The sequence below is a fragment of the Pogonomyrmex barbatus genome, unplaced genomic scaffold (genome assembly GCF_055798465.1).
Source record: "Pogonomyrmex barbatus isolate J1 unplaced genomic scaffold, ASM5579846v1 scaffold3, whole genome shotgun sequence".
Taxonomy (NCBI): domain Eukaryota; kingdom Metazoa; phylum Arthropoda; class Insecta; order Hymenoptera; family Formicidae; genus Pogonomyrmex; species Pogonomyrmex barbatus.
Genome location: NW_028297127.1, coordinates 70,952 through 95,884, shown reverse-complemented (window position 1 = coordinate 95,884; position 24,933 = coordinate 70,952). Strand labels below are relative to the sequence as shown.

Sequence of the window (24,933 nt, the reverse complement as noted above, 5' to 3'; positions counted from 1 at the left end):
ATAGGAGATTATTATATTGATGCATTGTCATTGTTACTGGGTGTTAGCGAATATCGTTGTTTCCGTGAATTAATTTAAAACTGATTGTTTTATGTGTTTGAACAATAATCTTTTTGTGGATTATTTCATAATTGTTAAGAAAACGATAAACAAAAATTTGAATAAACGCGATTGAAGTTTCGAAGAGGCAAAAATAATGCCATGTATGTACAAATATATAAACTTATTTTATATATTTGTTTATTTTTATATATCTATTTTATAAATTATAAATTTGTTTTATGTATTTTTACATGTTTTATATACATATTTATTATTTGAAGATTTGTATTTGTATCAACACTTCGTGGACATAGCACGGAACAGAACCACAAAATCATGGATATAACCGTATTATCTACTGACTAATTTCGTAGACATGGCTATGTAGTTCAATGTCTATGTTTCGTGGACATTGGCGCTTCAAAATAAAGTAACAGGTAAATCGCGATCGTGGCCGTTCTCGGGCTTTTCTCCGACGTTGGACGTATATTTGATTCTTTAAACGTGTTCGGTAGCTTTATTCTGTGAATAATGTTTAGGGATGCAGTCTAAATTAAAAAAAGGAGAAGTGCAAAAGTGCAAACAATGCAAATAATATTTTTTACCGCATCCTTTAAATCTAAATAGTAAGAAGAGGAAAATCAATGATGCAAAAGATATAATAGATTGCATTTAACGAATACAATGGTTGAGTAATTCATCAATGTAATTGATTTAAATTTAGGAATGTAACAATAAAGACTGATAATCACTGATCGCTTACTGATCATACGATTCATTTCGTTGAATGCAGCTATAAGATAGTCTTTATCTGCAAAAATAATGAACAATATGTTAATTTTTATTCCACAATTATTGCATAACAAACGATCTGGTTATTTACTTGGTAAAGTGATATATGATACCCGTAATGATTTGAAAAAATTTTACGTTATCACTTTGCGTGAAGTGACCTCGGTAGATTTAATTAAATCTACATTAGATGTTATTGGATATTATTCCAATGTAGACGATGCAAATGAAGAAATTATAGAATATAAACATCCACATTGGATACACATTGTAATGAAACCTTCTAAGACAAGTAATCAAGGCAATAAATATCATCTAATGAGTATAATTTTTAACAATAAGAAAATGAATCTGTCAGCGATACGTACAATAATGATTCTGTATGATCAACAAGTATTATATGAAACAGAATTGTTTGAAAGTGAAGCAGAATCGAGCAATCATTTTCATGAACTTGCAAGACTTATACAAAACAAAAAAGATGAATTAACAATTAAATCCAGATTTGTGTGCATCTGGGAAACTCTGTTGACTTATCATATGTTCCTTTATTTGTATCCTGTCCAATCGCTATCCAAAGTAACAGAGAGGTTATTACCAATCTTAAAATATTCTTCCCTTGGCTTGCACATCTACGATTGGCTGGAGAATATCAAATGGATGTTGGCAATGGTCATACAAAACAAGAATTTTAAATTAAAAACAGGAAACTATGCATTAGCAATTATGATAGATATCGCATTAGGAATCTTTGTATTGCAATTATTGCAATATTATATCAAAGAGAGCCCATCGCAACTTCTTCTAAATAATGCAGAAGCAAGTTTAAATATACTGGAGAGATCGAGATGTGTTGACATGATTTTTATAATTTAAAATTTTTCAGGCAATTGACCCAATTGACTATTTTAAAATGATAGGGTCTTTTCCTATTATATTTTTATACAAGAACGATTTTATATACCTTATTTTATTTTATAATAAGAAGATTGAATGTTACAACATAATCAGTTTATTCCAAGGAAAAAGTTGCCTATGTTATAAATTAGTTGATTATATGATAGATCTATATTGATACAATAACAGTAATTTTAAAAAATGCAATTATATAATGATATGCACAGCAACAATTGCATTAAGCTCAATTAATTGAATGTTTTAATTGTTTGTTACATTATTTTTATTTTAAAAAGAAATTGTACAAAATAGAAGATTATTTCTATTCCTACAATGGGTTGATTTTATATCTAATATTCTTTTGCATATTAAATCACATTTATATGAATACAGTAACAAGTTTTAAGTCTGCAATGCACCTAAACAATTTAACTCTGAACCAATTACCTTTGCATATGCTTAATTTTAGTTACTTGATTATTAAGAAATATATTATTATTTAAAATATTATTACACAAAGCAGCATGTTGTAGATGCGACAAAAATCTTTTAACAATATGTCATCTCAATTTACTTTCTCACAATAGAGAATATTAATACAAAATTTGAAAACGCTTGAAAATTTACTTATTCTTTACACCAGAATGAATTAGATTTTTTCTATTGTAATATTTATTAGATTTACATAAAACTTAGGGAAAGATATTTAAAAAAGAAACATTATAATAATTGCGGTATTGTTTTTTCTTAGAATAAATATAAATAGAATGTAATATCAATTTGTTTTTTGTCAACGAATTTCGATCTCCTCCATTCCATTTCTATACAAACAAAATCTACATACACAATCTATATTCTTTTTTTTTTTTAGTAAAAAATTAATGCTTTTAATTAAAAGCTTTTATGTAAATTAAAAGTAAATTAATATATTTATCGATTTAATCTAATCGATAACATAATCTCATTGATAATTAAACAAATTTTATTTCAAAATTAAAATCTATTTGAAATAAATAAAAAATATATATATTCAATTGTTTATATTAAAGTTAAATATTACAGATTTATTCACTTTTATTATCAGCTTTACTAATTAGATATTTATATTTAATAGAAAGTTGTAGAAACTTTAAAGGATCTGATAAATTGGTTAATGGGTGTACCAGCTGGTTTGAAGCTCAACCATGCTCTGAATAATACTATGGGCAAATTCTTCTTGTATCATATACAATTATGGTGGACATTTTTAATATTTTCAAAGCCGCTTTTGGATCTTGCATTTGAGATATTGCTCTTATTTGGAAGACTGGGCTTCACATTTCAAATATCCATTGTTGCAGATCTTTTGGCCCTTGTTAGTTTTCATACATACTGTATTTATGTTTATGCAGCAAGGTATGATATATTTTTCCACATTTTGATGTATAATATATGATATATGTTTTATTATGATTACATTTTATTATGATTGCCAAAATCAACAATTGACTACTTTTAGTATATATTCATAATCAGTTGCATATATATCGGACACGAGAATTTGTACATTCTAAAAACAGAACTGGAATTAGTAAGCCATTAGCAATTGCAAATCGTTGCAGCAAAAATCTGTTAGTTCAAAATTAATAAAAAGAATGGAAAATTCTTTTTTGCAAAAAATTTAAGATTTGGATTGCAAGAAAAGTAACTAAAAATAAAATACAAATAATAATGTAAAAATAAATTCATTTGGAAAAAAAATTACAACGATGAATCATCAAACGACTAATTGTATCATAAATATTGTGATAGTTATCTAGTTAATCATGAAAGTCTATTATAGCCAATATAACGAATTTCTTCTAAATTGAAATATGCTATGCTTATATTAGACTAGAGATTAAGATTCAGATTAAATTGGAATTTAATCAATCAGAAAAAAGAAAACTAATTTCAAATTTAATGAACTTTATTCAGATTGATTAAATTTTAATTTAATCTTAATCTCTAGTTTGATACAAATTTAAGAATACCTTTAATTTTAATTGCAAAAAAGAACTTCAATACGCCATACATTGGCCGAGTTTGGGGAGCGCGCTATTAGATCACGTGATATTAGATTATCCCATCATTCTACCCTTAATTTATATATAATGAGCAATAAAGATGAAATGATGTGATAGTGCCGAACGCAGCCATTGTGGCTGTAATATGACACAATATATTAAGATAACTTTTGTAAGTTTATTGTAAATTTTTCAAAGATGTTGACGCTCTGCAATATAGATATTTTGTCCGAAATTTACAAGCAGTATTATGTATACATATACACAACAATGCTTCGTGAAAAAAATCACTTTTGTAAATTTTGCCATTCGAATAATCGTTGGAGTTTCATAATATAAAACTTAAGCAGTTTTCATATTATTAGTTCATTCATGAAGACATGTTTCATATACATTTTTCCATTTTAAATTGTCAACCATTGCTATTGAATAATTTACAAAGAAATATAAAATTAGAAGAATGACATGAATGTTTTTCTTGAGAATGTATAAACCAAAATTTCTTTTTTGTTGGATTTAATCCTTGTGCAAGATGGTGAAGAATGTTCCATCACAATTTAATAAAACTGTTAACTTCTCATCTGAAATAATGCAACAGCTATAATTCATTACAGACTTTTCAATATCCAATTGAGAGGAATCACGGCACTTTTTAGACTTTTCCTTGGGAAAAAGAAGAATCCCCTACGTGAAAGAGTGGACTCTTGTCAATATCAAACAGATCAATTGTTTGTTGGAACACTATTATTTACCATTCTTTTGTTCTTAATGCCAACAACATGGATATATTACATTGTATTTACGTTGGTAAGAGAACGTCTGTTTCATCATCTATTTCAACTTTAACTTTTTTTTCTTTCGAAATAATTGTGCATGTTATTTATGATTTATGTGATTATAGCTCAGATTAATGGCAATTGCATTTGGCGGTTTTTTGACCAGATTAAAATTTTATCTGCAAGTTATGCCTGTCTATACCTTTTGGAAATGGTTGTTACGATCTTACAGCATTTGTAGTAAGTACTGTAATTTAAAAAGAAAGGGAAATCTGTCAAGAACTTATCTATAAAAATGTTTGCTACAAATTTTATTGATAAATAGGCTAGGTTTGATACACGATTTAAATAAAATGCTAACAGCAATATTTATCACAATAAAACATGGTAGCAAATTAACATAGAAATCAACTAAATTTTTCTTTATTATGTAGTACTTATTATATAGTTGGACGTAAATTGATGCGACAGAGATAGAGTAGAATCTATTCAGTTTCTGTTTGCTGTTATATTAACAGACTTTACTGATAAAATTCAAATCTAATGCTAATGATTGATATCAATTAGTTAGTAATTTGATTGAAGTTGCTATCATAATTTTACCGTATATTATAGATAGGTATATTATAGATAGTTTGATTACTAAAAATGTAACAATTCTTTGTTGCTCAATAGCAGTGTTTAATATTGCAAATAAATTTTCCACAGGCATTGTAGATATCAGATTGCATCCTTGTTGCACGAAAGAACTGACGATATTATCAATGACCATGGTTGTTGCACCTTGGAAATTTACATGGAAAAAGTGCATTCCAGATACAATCATTTGTCATCCATTGATCGAATGGTGCACAATATTAAATAGCATTATATGGGGCCATTTATTATACCCATTATGAAAAACCATTTCTTAAACATCTCTATTTCTCTTATTTATAATAAAATACACTTCTCTAATACACTTCTCTTTTTTTTCTAGTGTTTTGTACAAGTATTTAGATAAATATTATGGGTTGAATTATCTGTTAGTCTATCTTTCAAAATGAAATAAATATGAATATTTATATTACATAATAATTTTATGAAACAAAGAACAAAGAACACAGAAAGATAATTTGAAATGAATTGATATCCTACTTTAATCAGGATTTAATATTATCTTTTGTTAAATTTTTTTGTGCTTTGCTCAGTGAATCTTCCAAATCAGTATCAAGTAATAAATCAATATCATTTTCCTCTCTTAAAATACAAAAATAACCTAAGAAGACGGCTATACTTAGTGAAATAACATATCCTTGATACCATGGGACAGTATCTCCATATGGATCACGATATTCGTCGATTCTCATAGCAGCAGCTTTTGAAGTAGAGTATTTTATAGGCCGATTGGTCTCATCGTCATCTTCAGGTTCCGATGTTGTGGACTGATCTTTAGAAGATACCATGTTCCATTTGTTTCTGATATTAAATGTTACTTGTGATGTGATATATCTAGGAAAAGAATTTCGAATTAATTATTTAATAACTTTTAATTTCTGTGATGTTTCGTAAAATCGATTCTAAAACAATTTAATTTTTAAATATAAATTTTAGATTTGAAACTTTTTCTTTAAGAAATAAAACGAAACACTTTACATATGTACTGATACGTACACGCGCGTCCATGGTGCGCGTATATTAAAAAAATATACACACACACACACACACACACACACACACACACACACAATATAACAAAAATAAAAACTTTTGACTTTTACCTTTTGAGCAGTATACTCTTACTACGTAGTAAGAGATTGTTTTTGATGATATTACTTAACATTTATGTAATAATAGCACCGATCAAAATTAAAAATTACAAATTGTAGCTTCGTAAAAAATTCTCGTATTCTCTGTTTTATTCTGTTTTTAATCTCTATAAAAAACATAGATTCTCAGATCATTAGAGAGGTGCAATCGTTGTAACGTTGAACTGGTTGGTTCCGTCAATGACTGCATTCAGCAGAAAAAACAGTTTTATCACTGTTGTATGATTCTTCACATGATTGATTTATACCACAGTATAACCAATAGGTGCACTATGCTATTACTCTAAGGATGGTTCCCCATGCAGCGTAATTCGCGTAAGCGTAAACTGGGTCAACCAATCAAATCGTCTAATAAGAGTCTAGACTTGTGGATTTGTGTAGAGTAGCTGAGACAATTTGGTTGGATGACGCAGTTTACGCTTACGCAAGTTACGCTACATGGGGAATCAATCTAAAGCCTAGTCTACATGACATAACATATACAGCACAGTTATATGTGATGTAAGGTTATTAAGCATAAGAAATGAAAATAATTCATTTAAGTAGGTTCTTACAATTACACCTTACAACCTTACAGCCTTATGTTATGTCATTGTAGATTAGGCTTTAAGTTTTTTATATGCTATGGCACTTAGAGGCTCTAGTCTACAATGTGGTCGTAATGTTGTCACGATACTACGACCGACCAATCAGAGATTATCATCTAATTAGAAATATTAGAAATAGGAATAAATATTAAATTTTAGAAATAAAATTTAATATTTATTCCTATTTCCAACCAATCAAATTCATCTAACCAAATAAAAATTCAGAATAAAAATTATATTGCGCATTATATTTAATTCTTATTCTGAATTTTTATTCTGTTTCTAATATTTGCTCTATTATGTGCAGACCCTAAAGCTAACACAATCTATTTTGAAACAGTTTGATGTAAAAATATCCTTCTAAAGCTTGAGACACAATGAAAAAGTACAGGAAACAGGAACAGGGAATAGCAACAGTCAACAGATTTCGATCAATCAAAAGCTGTGAAAGAATATCGGAATATTTCTGATTGGTCAAAATCTATTGCTACTCCCTGTTCCTATTGCCTGTGTTTTTACATTGTGCAATAAGCTTTAGGCTGTCGAATGGATAGGATGTCTTTTATACTCACATAAATTTTGAAGTAGAAACAATGGATTTGCTCTACACTGTTAATAGAAGAAGTTCTTCCAAATTTTTTTCTAATCAAGATTGGTATGTTTTTATAAAATATTTCTACAAAGCAATTTTCGTGTAACATTTAATATTTTAAGATATAAGCTAGATGAATAAAACATACATATGTAAAAATGTATAAGTTTATCAATAAAATATAATAAAGTTGTTGATATAGTTAAAGAATAAGTGTTAAGTTTCTTATATCAGACTTATATCAGACTGATAAAAAATCTGTTTAATGAAAACTAAAGCTAAAATTGTTATTGTAAAATGTTAAGTAAATAATGTATTAAGATTTAAAAAACATTTTGAATTAGAAACTTTATATATGTTTAATTTTAATATAGTAATATTTTACATATCATTTAAGAAAGTTGCTTGTTACAATCTAAAATGATTTATAATTTATATCAAAATTTATGATTAAATACCATATTTGTAGTATTATACTTTGCAATACTAAATTTTACAATTTAAACACTTGTGTGTGTGTGTGTGTGTGTGTGTATGTGTGTGTATATAAAATAGGTAAAAAATTTATATGTACAAAATAAACTTATATATATATATATATATATATATATATATATATAGAATAATAAATAGAACTTTGACCTGAAATCTGATATAAATAGATTTGATATTTAAAACAATGCAATGGTTGCTTCTTTGTTAGCATATAACAATTTTAATGTTCCAATTTTATTTCCTGTAATCATCAAATAAATATATTTTTGTCATAGTCTGAGATAAGCAGATTAAATGTATTGTTTATTCATATACTTCATATCTTTTCAATTATTATTGAATTATTCTTCTTCTGCAAAGTAATAAAATATTTGGATATCTGTTTTTTCAGTTTATATAGTGGACAATCATTATGTTCTTTATCTAGTCGAAATATAGTGACATTCACTACAATGACAGAGTTGGATGATAATAACGGCAAAACACGGGGATGTCATGTTTATGTAGCTGATCTGAATATGCCATGGCATGCTCATAAGTTAGTATTCTGATTAATATCCATCTCTATTAATATAGATTGTATTGTTGGTTTAGTTTATTCTTTACTCTTTTCTAATTTTTAGAATTAGAAAAAAAAGAAAAGTTAAATTGGGATTAAAGTTAATCTATATATATCTTGATAAAAATGAGTAATCTTGTAAATTATTGTTTTTATAATATCCTTTGAGAAATATTGTTATATACATGTTTATATCTCCTATTTATCCAATGATATTTCTATCTAATCTTTTTGAATCTTTGAGAAAATTGAGAAGTTTTAAATCATGACTCTTATTTTTCTAGAGTACTTTCTAATAAGCATAATATTACTGCATTGGAGTGGGATCTGCCAGGTGACAAATTGGTAATAGCGGATGTAGCTGGAAATGTACAGTTATGGATGTTCAAAGACCATATTTTGAATGATTGGGTGTTAATAGGTTCTGTATACTTCCCTGGTGAGCACATATTAGGTGCGGCATGGTTTCACAATGGTAAAAAGGTATCCAGACAAGTAAATTGATATATTGGACAACAAAAAAGTTTTCTGTTAATATCAAAATGGAGATTGCAAACCGTTAATATTATTATTTTATTATAATGTTTTAAAAAAATAAAATATTGTAACAAAATAACGTTTTAAAACAGATATTCAACTTATGCTTATATATAATATATATTTTATACAAAATTAGTAGTTAAAAGTTAAGCAGTAAAAAATTAATAACTTTAAATTTTAATTATTTTAATTAGTTATTTTTAAAGCATGTTAACTTGAATTTTCTAATTTTTAAATTGAATTTTAAATTAAAATTTTTTTCTCTATCAAGATTCTTTACGTTCTGTATTGCAACTGTTTAAAGTAATTGAATGTTAAAAGATTATAATATCTTAATTTAAAATAAATAATATAATTTAATAACATAAATTATATAATTTAAAATAAATAATGTGCTTTTTAAAATTACCTTTTAATTTAATTTAATTCAATTTTAACATAACTTTTAATTAAATAATTTTTTATTTATGCAATTTTTAAAATAATTGAGTTAATTTTATAAGCTGTTAACTTTAATTTAGTTAAAAATAATTTTTTGAATCATATGCGCATGCGCGCGCGCGTGTGTATATATATTGAATGGGGATTGAAAAGAAATATGTTATTTTTTTCTTTTCTCCTATTGTCTTCCGATTCTGTAGACTGGACTAGTAACGGAAAAGAAAGATAGCATTCATTATACTGAAAAATTTAATCATTTATCATTCGCACCTTCTGTGAGGCAATTCGGTGGCAGAGCTGCTGAAGGTGTGTTAGTGGTCTCGACAACTGGTATGGTCGGTGCAATCATGATTACAAAGGATCTTCAAAATCCGATTTGTTATTCGTCGGAAAGTCTCGGTAACACGAGGCATAGAATAACTGCAGTTGATTTGTGCTATGGAAAAAGTACTTATTGCCTTGTATAAACGGATTTACTAATATAGAAGATGTAACAATGAATATGTTTTGATAATTATTTTCGTGTATTTCAGATGGTCATTTTCTCGTTGCAGTTAGTAGCGGCAGCATCTGTTTGCCTATAAGATGTTTTAGAGTATTAGTGCGCAAGAATGATGATAAATGCACTATTACTTCGCAAGCTTTACCAAGTTTTTTCCTGCAGGATGGAGCACCTAAGGATAATTCATGTAAAATTAATTTAATTTGTTGATTGTTACTCTTAGATAATATATACAATATTCTTTAGATAATTTATTTATTTATAATTATAATCCTTTATCTTTGCAGGTATAGTGACGCATTTAAAGTTCGTGGTGAGAGAAGATGCTGATTCTCTAGTTATTGCGGCTAACAGCGAAAATGGTGGATTTATTGAGGTATGGGAGTTGCGAGAAAAGTCGCAACCGGTTCACAAATTGTTCCAACCAAAAAGTTTAGAACCTTTCAAGACAGTTGTAAGTATTCAATTAATATTTTTGTTCTTCGTATGCAAATGTATACAGGTATCTGATTCATAATTGTTTTCTTTATTTATTTTTTATTTTTATTAATAAGAGTTTACATGAAATATAAATCCTGCTTCAAATCTCGCTTCATATAAATCCTAATACCTTCGAACAAATCATGAATTTAAAACTATTTTTGGCTTCTAGATGTATGTAATTCTAAGTACCTTAAATGTCGCTACTACGTTACTTTACATCTGTTACTTAGCTACATACAGGGTGTCCGATTCATGATTATATACTGCTTGTGTACAGGTAGAGCAAATCAGATTGAGTAGAAAAGTCATCTATTTTACAATTTTTGTAATTAATAATGAGTTATTAATTATTAAAAATTATATGTACTAAGTAGCAGATATAAAATAATTAAGAAATTGGCAACATTTGAGTATTTAAGGATTATATGCATCTAGAGACCGAAAATAACTTTAATTTATGATTTTTTTCTCCAAAGATATTAGAATTTGTATGAAGCGAGATTTATAATATTTTATATAAACTTTTATTAATAAAAATAAAAAATAAATAAATAAAATTATCAATCTGTCTTTGTAACAATACAAAAAATCTGTGTGGAAAAAAAAAGGTTGTAAAATATTGAAGCGAAATATGCAATCTTCAGATTTCTAGCGCAGCACTTAATACATTGTGCCATGCCGATGCTTGACGAAAGTTTTATTGTAGTAGTACTAATGGAGCATGCTAAAATTGAAGTCGCAATTTTTTATCAATAGTTGAGAGGTGCATCGTCTCTATATACGATATATGAATAATACTTGTTACTTCTATACTAATACTACATTTTAGCAAAAGTTTGACAAAATCGAAGTTTCCCTTATAAGAAAATATTCTTAAGACTATGATACTATAAGAAAGCAAAAAAAAAAATAAAAAAATTGATTTTTTTTATCTATCTATGTGTATGATTGATCTATCTACTTATGTAACCTCTTAAATAATTTATATTTAGACACAACATTTATAAGAATAATGTAAATAATATTTATATAATAATATAATATATAATATTTATAATATAATATAATAATATTTATATAATAATATTTAAATAATATTTAATCGAGATCTGACTGTTGTTTTATTTTCGGCACACAGGTTTGGCAGTATCAATCGCAGTATCGCTGTCAATCGCCGGTTACGGCAATAGCGACTACAAAACTATCTATCGTGACAACTTTACCACCTCCAAGTTATGTAATAATAGCATTAGCAGATTCGTCGGTACATTGCTTAAATCGTTTGGATTGTTTAAAAGAAGTGGCATTCTCGTCTTTGAATGCAAACTGGCGTCTAGATGAGCCCAGCAATAAATATTTTAAGAACTTTATATCTATTGCCCATATGGATCTTTCATGGTTGGGATGTGTGCTTCTTGCTTGTGATACACACGGCAATCTATATCTATATAAACTGTTGCCGGATGGTACCACAGGTGTGTACAATCGCATTCAGGAAATACAACAGAGTAACTCAACATAAGTGATCTAAATTCAGAGATCTAATAAAGACCAATGATCACTAATAGAGTTTTCACTTATTGCTTTGTTTCGCTGAATGCATTCTTTGCGCATGCACGCGTACGTGCACGTGTGCCATGAAATTTTTTTATTTATATTTAATTGATTAATTAATTAGTATTCATTCTTCTAATCGTAAGAGATTCTTGAAAGATTATAAAATATGATAAAAGCATTGGTATTGTATATTTGAAACAATTTATGTGATTCCATAGGTACATCAATGTCACTGACCTATGCTTGTACATTATTAGAATATTGTTTGGTGACAGGATTGGATTGGTTGGATATACTTTTATGCTTGAGATCGTCTATGATCGAAGCACTATGTGAGCGGTTAGACATCTCTTTTAACAGACAGCTGCAATCTACGCAGCAGTATCATTATATCCAATTTTTATGCATTAAAACATCATTGTATAGGTATGTATCTGTATATGCATAGATGTAAATGCATATACACAAAAAAGTAAGTTTGTAAATTAAATATTTTCCTTTAAATAAATTTCTAAATTTATATTAAAAATAAAATATGTCAAGATTTGACGTAACACTTAAGGCTCTTGACTAATCATCGCAGCCATATTGGAATCGTCATAAGTAAGAAATGATACAATGAAATTTATTGCATCTAACTTGCAAATAAAGAGATATTTAAACTAAAATGACACTTGAGATGGTTTTAAGATACTGTGAAAATGAACGACTACTATTCTTTTCCTTTCTGATAGTCAATAAATAATCATAAAAGGCACGTGAAATGATGTTTCTCGTAAAATCTACTCTAAAATAAATTCTAATAAAAATACACGATTTGACAGTTATTGAAAGAAATGAAAAAATATGCTTTTACATTCAAAATTTAAAGTTTTAAAGTTTTAAGTTTAGTTGTTATTTTTACGAGTTTGATAAGTATGAGACAAGTCACATCTGCATGATTAAACATATAATAATGAAATTAGATGCAATAAAAGTTTTGTTAGCGCAATATTTAATCTAGAGATGAACAAGGACAAAGTTAAGATGAACAAGGATGAATAAGTTTTTAATTTTTATCGCGATGCCATCGTCAACATGGAACTCTTAGCTGAGTAGTCAAGATCCTTAAAAACTGCTTTTGAAAATCTCTAATTTTTGAAATAATATGAAGAAGATTATTTCAAATTATTTCAAATCTCTAAAATATTAAATATGTGTTAATCAATATTTTCAGGATGCTCATGACAGGACAGAATAAGGCGGCGGATTTGTCGTCATTATTGATGATACATTCAGTAGCTACTGCCTTCAAATCTTTATTGAGACCATCGGATCTGATATCTTACGATAAGGGCCCAGCAGAGACCTTAGCCGCGGTCATAACCGATGTTATTACCGATGTTGACAAAGTATTATAATCAAATTTTTATATCTTTTTTAAACGCCCTAATTTTGAATCAAATCAGCGAAATTCTTTCTTTCTTGTTCTATTCTTTTATTCTGAAATTATAAATATGCATTGATATAAGTGTGTGAGCGGTACTTTTATTCTACACACGCACACACACACACACACACACACACACACACACACACACACACACACACACACACACACACACATACACACACAAGATAGAAGTATAGAAATAATAGAGAATATAAATAATCTGCGCAATCTCAATGAAAGATGATATTTGATTGTAATAAGAGGAATTAAAATTTTAATAATTAACAGAAATTAATTATTGACTTTGTTGTTTCTATTAGGTACTGTTGCATCTCGATCCGAAAGAGTTTACAGTAGAGCCGAGCACATTGCAATCATTGCAGCAACTTATTCAATGGGTCGCTGATTTAGCTTTAAATTTACTAGCCAGATTACCGGAGCAGAGAATGCAAATGAAGACTGGTGGGGTAGGTATTTTTAGCGAATTTGATATTAAAAACTGAAAAATAAATATATGCAGACCAAAAATGTTAAATTACAAATAGATAATATAGATATTTCTCTTTTAGCCAAGATCTTTAGGTTTAATTTTTTAATTTATATAAATTCAAGAATATTTACTTTTGTCACTAATAATGTGAAATTAGTTTCACAACTTTGAAACATAATGATTCAAAACTACAACTATATCTTGTTCTTAATAAATTGATATGAATTATATTTAATGATAATCATAATGATAATGATTATTTAACCATAGTATTATCATGTCAGTAGAGAGATTCAAGGTTCTGGCAGGAATAATGCTTTTCACAATAATCATTTCTTGGAGTAAAAGGAAAAAGGGAATTTTTAATTGGTATCATTAAATTTGATCATTTATTAAGAGAAAGATGATTGATTTTAAATTTTTTAATTTGTTTTTAGAAAGATAATTTCTAAATACTTTTGAAATTCCTTTGGATTTCGCTGAGCACGAAATACGTTGCTATATTCCCATCAAAGCAAGGCATTTGATACAATTTTATAATAGTTTAGTAAAAAATAGGTGCTAACTTTCTTTCGTTCTCCTACAAATCCGGTAGTGATATCTTATTACATAAAAGATCATAATAAATCATAAAAAATAGAAAATAGAATGAATTTTGATACCATTTTGAATAGATTTCAAGAAAATTATAGCTTGTAATATTTTATATCGCTCTGTATATGTTAGATGGTTTCACAAAATGTACGACAATTTTAATTTTCTGTTTCACAGTATGAGCTTCTTAAGGATTATAAAGCCTTAAATACTGTTCGAGAACTATTAGTCATCATACGCATTTGGGGATTACTTCGTCCATCGTGTCTTCCAGTATTTCTTCGTAGTGCGGATAACCTGGATGTCCTAGCCTTATTGTTTTGTTTATTATCAAAATTAGTACAACCGAACGGAGATACGCAGCAACAAGTGGACGATGGTTTAATCGGTATGTTTATCAATTTTTTGAAATTTTTTTAATATCTCAATTATACACATAATGTTTATGTATTGTAATGTGAAGTTCTTAGTCAATTCTAAAATTGGATTTGCATGGTTTTGCATGGGAAAAGAACAAGATAGATATTTTATACAACTTGCGATGATCTTTCATGGTGTTAATGTAATAATTGAGTTAACAAAAAGTTATTTTACTTGAATAATTTAAAGTAATGTGGTCTTCTCATTGCTTTTATTTTTAAAATTCTTACATTAAAAAAATAATATTTAGAGTATCTGGAATACTCTTACAATTCAGAAACAGATAGATTCAATGTCAAATCAAATTTACTTCTTATCGTATATTATACATTTGCTATTTGATTACTATAACTTGCGGTCAGGAAGTGTGATAAAATTATCACATCCTGAATTGACATAATTTTAATGTTTAGTATATCAAGGATCTCAAAGAGTTCACATTACGCATAACAGTTGTGCATAATTACAATTACAATAATATACACTTCCATAAATCAGAAGAAGCAGATTTATTATATATATAAATAATACAATTATTACATTTGTTTCACCATATAATATAAATACAGTATCAATATGGAATTAATATACCTTAAGAGGAATATCATGTATATTGAGTGAAAAGAGTGAAAACTTTTATCCACGAAGATACAATGGCTATTGAACATAAAGATTTGCTTGCCTTAAAGGAAAACAAACTATGTGAAAACAATTGCATGATCAACAAGCAATTTAAGTTGAAGAGGTGCGAACATTTATCGTTTCCTCAGATAATTTTAAGTGTATTCTTGGTTTATTGGTTTATCTTTTGTCCTCTAATTTGGGCAGTATCCTACACGTTTACATATTGGTCTTCATACGGGTCTTTTCTCTTCTGGATGATTGCATTTCTAATTTGGATCATAATCATGTGCGGGCTAACGATCTTTTGGATATATTTCAAAGCTAGACAAAGTTTTGAAATTAATGCGATTTCGAAATATGGCTTGAATAACATGAAGAAACCTCTGACCATTCACCAAATGTCATCTGAAGATCAGAAATTTTTCGAGATGAAAAAGTGGCATAATTCTCTTGATTCAGAATCTAAAGAAAACTTGGAAAAGACATCACCACTTTTGGTGATACACAAACAAATATTTGGTAAAAATATCGAAGATACTTTTGGAGTGATGCATATCGAAGATGAGGAAACTCGCTTAAGCACTGCCAGTGCTTATGTCAAGAAGAATCCCTTGCAGGATTATCTGAACCTAACGACGGTGTTGCCTTCAGAGGACGAAGTAAAATCCCCCCCGAAGACCCCTAGGGAATTATTGTCGCCGAGAGAATTATTTTTCATTGATTTAATCCGCGAGGCGGAAAGAGCTGAGAACGCGAAATTGTCGGAGATGAAAACATATTTCTTTTCGGATGAAGCAATCAAGAATGATAATGTGGAAAACGTGAGAAATATACAGAATGAGAAAGATTTCAAGAATGCAGAGCATTCAAAAAAAATATAAAAGATGTGGAAGATGCAAAGGATGAAAAGGATGGGAGAATGAATGAGTCAAAGCGCGAATCAAGTTACTTTCTAGCTGATGTGAAGAATCCAGTTGGCGAAAAAATGAAAATTTTTTTCCAGGTCAATTCAAAGATAAATGGGAAGGCCGAATTGATTGTGGAGAAATCGATGGGAATATTACAATCCAATGAAGCAAATTTGCAAGAAACTTCTATTTTGTCGAGTTAATTAAATAATTCAAATCGATCGCTTATGACAATTAATTAAAAAATATAAAAAATATATGATCAACACAAATAAAAGATGAGATTTTGTTAAAAGAAATATTATAAATAAAGAAAATGTATAAATAAAGGATATTAGAAACAATAAAGTATTGAATATGATTAATAGAGAATTCGATCACTTGCACTACACCAGATTGTATATTAAAGGACATGCATGAAATATCTAAATACAGTGGCATAATATTATTTCTTTGATGATGAAATAAATATTTTTTTATCTTTTCTGCAATTAATTTATTTTGCATGTCATATCTTACATGCATGATAATATATATATAGAGTTACTCATACTCGTGTGTGCGCGTGCGTATGTGCCATGCGTCCGTACGCGTGTATGTGCATATGTGCGTGCGCGCGCGCGCGCGCGCGCGCGTGTGTGCGTGTGTGTGTGTGTGTGTATGTGTGTGTGTGCGTGTGCGCGCACGCGCAAATATTTTATAGTCAGTTTGACATCGATATAGTATTTTATTAAATTTCTATTTGATACTATAAATTTCAATAAATTAAATTCAAATAAATTTGAAATAAGATATCTTTTCAGATGAATGTTGCTTGCTACCAAATCAAATCATGATTCCGCAATTGCATCAAGGCAACAGCATAATTGCCATAGTTTCTCCAATCTTGTTTTATCAAAATCTTCCATTACAGGTAAGAGTGCAAAAAAAATTATTTTAAAAGATGCTTATTCTTCTTTTTGCTTCTTACATGCGCGCGCGCACACCCCCCACACACAAAGTATTTATTATTGGCATTTCGTTGTAATTTATGATTATAGCTGGAATATGGGATCGAACCTGAACATTTGGTTTTTACGCCTGAAATGAATTCCGTTGAAGGATGTATGCACAGCGGACAAATTGTAGACACAATCCGACACTTGTATTTAGGAAAACAGCCGCTTTTGGTGAAACAATGCACAAGGTATTGATTTTTAAATTATGGTGATTAGCACAAAATATATAATAATGTAATAAAAGATAAACAATATCTATTATTAACGATCTAATATTATAATATGTCGATAGCTTTACACACACACACACACACACACACACACACACACACACACACACACACACACACACACACACACACCCACACCCACACCACACACACACACATATATATTTTTTTGTACTTTCAGATGTGGTGGTAAGGCACAAATACAAAACATGACAAGGACAGCTGCGATCAGAGCTTGGGATCAACGATGGATGCGAGCTTGTCGATGTGGTGGTATTTGGCGAATTCACAAAGCTTGTCAATAAAAAGTGTTTGGCAATTCTTAAAATGGCAGAGTTTCATTAATGAAAGTTTATCTTATAAATTATGTTATGCATGTTGCGATTGCGGATATATAAAAAGTCTCTTTGTAGGAGACGTATGTAGAAATATGTGAGTACGTGCGTTCGTCGTGTGCGCGCGCGCGCGTGTGTGTGAGTGAGTGTGTATACTATATACAGGGTGTCCCAAAACTTCCGCATTTGGAGTACATTACGTGATTCTTTTATGCTAAAAGAAATAACTTTTTCCTTTAGCAAAATTGCGTGCGACGAATAGTTTTTATAGTGGATCAGATTAAAAGTGACGAATGAGCGCGCATATATGCATAGCGGTCAGGGCTGGCGTACGTTTCAGGCCAGCGCAATCTGGTACTTAATCTTTGACGATTTCATGTACTATATTGTTTAAAATATGATAAAAATTAACAAAATAAGTATTATTTTCATCCTTTAACGATTTAATAAAAAAATTGTTTGATTTCGCATTATCAACATTATCTTGAAATAAAAATATATGTAAATAAATGTAAATACACTATGGTGTATGAACTGAGCATTCTATTAATTTAATTACTGCACAATTGCATATAACAAAAAAATATACTGAATTTAACGAATTATTTAGATACTATTATAAAAAAATTAATTTTTTTACTTTTTGATTACGTACTCACGTAATTAATAAATATTCATTAAATTCAGTATTTTTTTATTGTTATATGCAATTGCGCATACGACAATAAAAAAATAATTAAAATAATAGAGTGCTCAGTTCATACATCATATAATTTACATTTATTTTTATTTTCAGATAATGCTACGAAATCAGACAATTTTTTTTTATTGAATTGTTATGTAAAGGATGAATACTTATTTTGTTAACTTGTATTATATTTTAAACAATACAATACGTGAAGTCGTCAAAGATTAAGTCCTAGACCTGAAGAATGCGCGCCGGCCCTGACCGCTACGCGTGCTCATTCGTCACTTTTAATTTGATTCACTATAAAAATTACTTGTCGCACGCAATTTTGCTAAAGGAAAAAGTTGTTTCTTTTAATATAAAAAATCACGTAGCGTATTCCAAATGCGGGAATTTTGGAACATATATATATATATATATATATATATAATACACACACACACACACACACACACACACACACATATATATATATAAAATACACATATTTATTAATATTTTATTAATTATTAATTATTAATAATTATTAATTATAAATGTTATGTTAGTAATTATAGATGTTGAATGTTAAGACTGGCTCTTTTGTCACAACTATGTTTTATGACAATCAGGTGAGAAATGATGTGCAGTAATTTCGTTGCGACATATAGCTTTATTTTCTAGTTTTCACACCTTGACAGAAAAGCAGAAACTAATCAGACATCAATAGAAGCCAATCAGAACTCACACGGTAATAAAGAGTACATTCTGCGACTACTGACGCAAGTTCTGATTGACTTCTGCTTTTTGCTTTTGTGAAAACTAGAAAATAAAGCTATATGTCGCAACGAAATTACATCATTTCTCACCTGACTGTCATAAAACATAGTTGTGAAAGGTGTGAATCTCCCATAAGTCCAGGGGTCGATAATGTAACTTTTCCTCTAAGGCGGAAACGTGAAAAGTGAAAGTTTCACGTGAACTTACGATCATGTACAATTTTGCGGGATCATGTAACTCTCTCAAACGTGAAAATGTGAAATTTTTTACGTGAACTTTTTCGCCATATACCTTAGTGGCGGAAAGGCGGAAATCTAGGGAATTAATAAATATGCTTATTGAGAGAAAAGATTAGGATTGCGTTAGGATTAAGTGTACATAGTACAATTGATATACAATTGATTATTCAAAAATGTATATAATACTGTATTAATAAAATAATTTTCATTAGCTATAAAATCTATGAAACTATGTTTCATGATTTCACTTTCCACGCATCCAAGCTACATACATAATCGCTGTATGTGAAAAGTTTCACGTGAAATGTCAAGATGTGAAAAATGAAAAGTAAAAAGTGAAAAATGAAAAGTGAAAAATTTCACATAAAGTTACATGATTGACCCCAAGGTGTGAAAAATGAAAAGTAAAAACTGACTGTTCCATTGTATCATTTTGGCTGCGTTCTGATATTCACTGCCAGTACTGAAAATATATAGTTCAGATCACGTATATTATAGATTTTCAGTACTGGCAGTGAATATCGGAACGCAGCCCTAGTAGACTTTTAATGCAGTTGCTTGATTGATTTGGTTAAAATCTCTAGCATTGGCTAGATAAAGTTTTCACATCGGAAAACTGGAGTAATAAGTAAAGGAGTTATAAGGATAGAAATATGAGTTGTCAAAAAGGAAACATTAATCGTTCGAGACCTCAAAAACACCAAAATCACACATCATTTAAAAATAATCTACATGACAACTCCCAAAAAATAAAGCTAATTAACACTGTCGAAGTTATTAATGTATGCGAACGTTGCAAAAAAATAATAGAATGGAAGATCAAGTATAAAAAGTATAAAGTGCTTAAAGCTCCAACAAAATGTATTAAGTGCGAGCAAAAAACTGTGAAGCATTCTTATCATAATATCTGTTTGTCTTGTGCCAGGCAACAGGAAATCTGTCCAAAGTGTGGGCAGAAATGTCAAATTGTAGAAGGTAAATCAAATAAGACCAAATAAAATTGGAAGAACAAATTAGATTGGACACAGAATTTAAGGCAATTCTGAAAACAATATCATGAAAATGTAGGGCATTCTTATATTATATAAAGTAGCAATCAAGTACACTTATTTAGAAACATATAATCTATTCAGTGTCTAATGAAAAATTTATATTGAAATAAAATAAAAATTTCGATTGATTTCAAATCGATCGAAATAATATCAGATATCAATGATTCTTCAATGATTGTATTGACTTTGTTTCAATGTTGAATCAATGATTATATTTACATCATTTCTTTAAACTAGTTGTATACTATTCTCAGTTCTCTTATCGCTTTTGTAATTTTACCATGTCATGTTAGTAATAAGAGAATTATTCCTAAGTGTTATTAAATTAATTAGTATAGGTTTGTAAAAGTAATTAATCACATTTTTGTTTGATATTACCTGATATTTTGTTTGATTCCTTCTTTATATAAAAAAGACTTTTTATTTAATATCAGATACATTTTTTTTCTTATTATATTAAACATATCATTTAAGATACATTATTTTATTTAGTGAGTATGTAGAAATAATATTATATAACTATTCAACATAGTTCTGAGATTTAGATACATTCATATTACTATAATATAATCTGATTTTTATATAATAATATGAATATAATTTTCTTCATTAAAAATTAATTAATATTTAATAAATATTTATTGAATAAAAATGAACTCAAGTTTAGGAGAATTAGCAAAATAAAAATTAAAATGCAGGTACAATGAAGTTACAAATGTAGCTACAGATGCTAAATTTTTCAAATAAATACACATTTTAAGATTTTTTACTCATCCTACAATATTTTTATATAAAAAATAATTACTTTTTTTATCATGATTAAAACTCATTGCAAAATAGAAACAAGTAACATATGTTTTTGTAAATGTGATTGCATTAGTCAATATATAAGACTACTAAGTTAATACAAGCGATCAAGAATTTTGAATTGATAGTCTTATGTTTTAAATTGTGGATGAACTTTACATACATGTACACATATATATATATATATATATATATATATATATATATATGGATATAATTAATAATTAATAAAAATAACAAGTGCGCGACATGTACGCATGCATTTTTATTAATTATATCCAATCAGAAAGATGACATTGTTGTATACAATGTTGATACAATTTCACCTTTCCTATTGGACATTGATTAATCAATTTTTCGATATCAAATGAATATTGTATCATCATCTTTCTAATTGAGCTTTTCTATATTTAGCTATTAAGCAATTTTATATATGTATGTGTAATGTAATAGATATAAATATATAGAGTATTCCGAAAATCATGATATAATCGGAAAGATGGTGATTTTTTTATAAAAGTAGGTCGAAAATATAGAATAACATTTTTCGTTTAAAGTTTTCGAAAAAATTGAGATTGAATACTTGAACTGTTAAGTATGTGCATTTGATTAGCTACAAGCTTTTATTAATTTGGTTATCCATCGCTATTTCTGTTTGTGTTTGTAAATATTACCATTGATTTAAGCATCTTTTAATTTATAGATCTTTTAATTTAATTTAATTTAATTTAAGAAAAAGTCTGGTATGAAGAACATTTTCAAAAATTTTTCAATAAATAAAAAATGAAATAACGAAATAATAATAATATATCATTTAAAATTTATTACATTATTTAAAACTTTGTATTACATTCAGAGTGATATAGAAATAGCGATGAATAATCAAATTGGGTAAATTAAGCAGATTGTGGCTAGACGAGTGCATGTATCAAGTACTTAACGAATATTTAAACTTGATTTTCTCGAAAATAGAGATCAATACGAAAAAAATTTATTTTCAAATTATTTTTACGTAAGGAATTATCTCTTTCCGGATTATTCGATTTTAATTTCTAAAATATTCTTTATATATTTTTTCATACATAATGATAAGTTTTTATTCATAATTCATACATTATTCATACATTTCATACATAATGATAAGTATTTTATTTCTAGAGAAATAATAAGGATCACATTTCTGGATTAGATACCAATATATGTAAAGCTGACAGTAAAGACACAAATAAAAATATAACAAGTTCAAAAGGAACAGAAAATTTTTTAATGAAATTAAAATCATTAACTGTCACATAGATGATAATAACATTGATAATGACATTGAAAATGAAAGATAAAATGATAATTTTAACAGTGATGACTTATTGTTACAATAAATTTTGTAAATAAAATGGTTTTTAATTATAAAAGCATTTTTTCATTTAATTCTAATAGTAATAACAGAGATTGAACATTAAAATGAGCATAATCTTCTTTAGCAATTGTATACTGATGTTATAAGTACCTCTATTTTTGTAATATTTGGTACTTTGAAATCGATAAAGAATATGGAATTCGATCAACATTACGTAATTCATATACGTTAATTCTGAAACGAAGCAATGGGTAGGACTATACATATCAATGTATGTACAATGAATTACAGAATTTCTTCTTTTTCTCATAAGAACACCGAAGTCATTTAGATAGAAATTACAAAATAAGTATAGATGGATCTTTTTTTTTAAATATTATTCAAATGTAGAAATGTAGAAATACAATATAATACAATAATAATGATATTTTTTACACAGAATATTACAAAATTAATCATTTTATTTCTATTTTATTGAATCGTGAAATAGTAGGTCAAAGTAGAAATCAGAGCTAAATATTTTTTGACAGACATTTTTGACTGAGACATGTTGCAATTACTAACTTAAATTTAATCCATAATAATAATAGAAAATGTGGCTGAAGGAAATATGAACATGAATATATGCAATTATTTATAGAATATAATCCAAATGTCATTACTTTTAGAAAACAATAGCAATGATTACTAAAAACATAAATATATGTATTTAGTCAATACATCTTTAATAAATAGATAACTTTTCTAAATTATTAAATAAATAATATGAAGAATAATAAAAAGAGGATAATATTATTTAGTATATTTTTTATTTAGTATATTTAGTATATTTTTTCTGATTATTGATAACTTATGTTAATTAACTTATTAATATTATTATTGTTAAAAATGTATTATTATTATTGAAATATCAATTATTTATTGAAATACTAATTTGTAAATAATTTTATAATAATAATAAATTATTAAAAGTCATAGAAATGTAGTTTATCATAATTTTAATTGCATATATTTATTAATTGACTTTAGACTGCTAAATACATTATATTTAAATCAAGAATATAAACGAAAGGATTATTCGAGCCAATGCTAGATGACAATGGTAAATGTATTTTAATAAATATTAAAGTTTACAAAAATTTAATCAATGCAACACAAACATTTCGATCTTCAATATAGGCATCTTTAGCGTGAAAACAATCAATAAAAACGACTAAATAAAATGTTATCTCTAATATATGTCTAATTCGATTAATAAAAATTTGAGACGCTTTATAATTGTCCGAGATATAAAATTCGTTGATGAGAGAAGAATCATACTTTATCTTAAATCGAGTTGGAAAGAAAAAAATTGTTTTCACTTATTGGATTAGATGTGACTACGTAAAAAAATCGCTTTATCACTTTATCACTTTAATGAAATCAAAACTAATCAATTGGAAGTAAATTATCTCAGGATGGTATGTGTATAGGATCACTGTTATCGTGAATTTGGCATGGATGTAAATGTGAGACATTCATATTGATTGAATTTGATGCGTTTATTTAATTATTTTGTTTTCGCATTGAAGATCATATTGAAGATTGAAATGTTTATGTTGCGTTGATTGAATTTTTGTAAATATTAATAATCATTAAAATATATTTAGTATATAGTATTGTCATTTAATTTCGATTCGAATAGTTCTTTGCTTATACTCTTGATTTATTTTCATACAAAGTCTTTAACTGTTATTATTAATTTTTACATTGTATTTATTTTAATTGTTGCTTGTAAGTACATTAGCTTTATATATCTAAATTAAGCTATGAAATAATTTTAAAATAACATTATTTTTCTTATTGATATTATTAAATTAGACTATTCAAATAATTTTAGAGATATTT

The 24,933-nt window shown here is 27.6% G+C and overlaps 4 protein-coding genes across 11 annotated transcripts; 3 read left to right on the top strand and 1 right to left on the bottom strand.

Moving 5' to 3' along the window:
* The first annotated feature begins 485 nt into the window (after positions 1-485).
* Positions 486-5,511, top strand: PIG-Q (phosphatidylinositol glycan anchor biosynthesis class Q). Its single transcript, XM_011642316.3, has 5 exons — positions 486-1,653; positions 2,846-3,126; positions 4,391-4,583; positions 4,678-4,792; positions 5,261-5,511. The coding sequence occupies exons 1-5, from the start codon at positions 865-867 to the stop codon at positions 5,449-5,451; spliced, it is 1,569 nt and encodes a 522-aa protein (XP_011640618.2). The 5' UTR covers positions 486-864; the 3' UTR covers positions 5,452-5,511.
* On the bottom strand, positions 4,849-6,654 carry LOC105429364 (uncharacterized). Its single transcript, XM_089080048.1, has 2 exons — positions 6,313-6,654; positions 4,849-6,043 (listed from the first exon to the last, which is right to left on the bottom strand). Exons 1-2 carry the CDS (start codon positions 6,372-6,374, stop codon positions 5,695-5,697), a joined length of 411 nt encoding a protein of 136 aa, XP_088936174.1. The 5' UTR covers positions 6,375-6,654; the 3' UTR covers positions 4,849-5,694.
* Positions 6,655-7,442: 788 nt separating this feature from the next.
* Positions 7,443-18,140, top strand: MED16 (mediator complex subunit 16). 7 transcript variants are annotated; one of them, XM_089080006.1, is made up of 14 exons: positions 7,443-7,602; positions 8,426-8,572; positions 8,878-9,076; positions 9,775-10,021; positions 10,108-10,263; positions 10,364-10,530; positions 11,698-12,034; positions 12,335-12,542; positions 13,333-13,507; positions 13,869-14,015; positions 14,810-15,020; positions 17,388-17,497; positions 17,625-17,770; positions 17,994-18,140. In XM_089080006.1, the coding sequence occupies exons 1-14, from the start codon at positions 7,541-7,543 to the stop codon at positions 18,115-18,117; spliced, it is 2,436 nt and encodes an 811-aa protein (XP_088936132.1). In that variant the 5' UTR covers positions 7,443-7,540; the 3' UTR covers positions 18,118-18,140. The 7 variants fall into 7 exon arrangements, 6 of the variants coding, with proteins under 6 accessions (XP_088936132.1, XP_088936135.1, XP_088936133.1 ...); XR_016139936.1 differs by lacking the exon at positions 17,388-17,497; XM_089080009.1 differs by lacking the exons at positions 17,388-17,497; positions 17,625-17,770; positions 17,994-18,140 and adding exons at positions 15,742-15,797; positions 15,881-16,012.
* A 2,217-nt stretch (positions 18,141-20,357) lies between these two features.
* On the top strand, positions 20,358-23,101 carry LOC105429387 (uncharacterized protein C9orf85 homolog). Of its 2 annotated transcripts, none has more exons than XR_016139944.1 (2): positions 20,358-20,897; positions 22,851-23,101. XR_016139944.1 is itself a non-coding variant. In XM_011642337.3 (2 exons), exons 1-2 carry the CDS (start codon positions 20,487-20,489, stop codon positions 22,856-22,858), a joined length of 330 nt encoding a protein of 109 aa, XP_011640639.1. In that variant the 5' UTR covers positions 20,377-20,486; the 3' UTR covers positions 22,859-23,101. The 2 variants fall into 2 exon arrangements, 1 of the variants encoding a protein (XP_011640639.1); XM_011642337.3 differs by having other exon boundaries at positions 20,377-20,808.
* Positions 23,102-24,933: the final 1,832 nt, after the last annotated feature.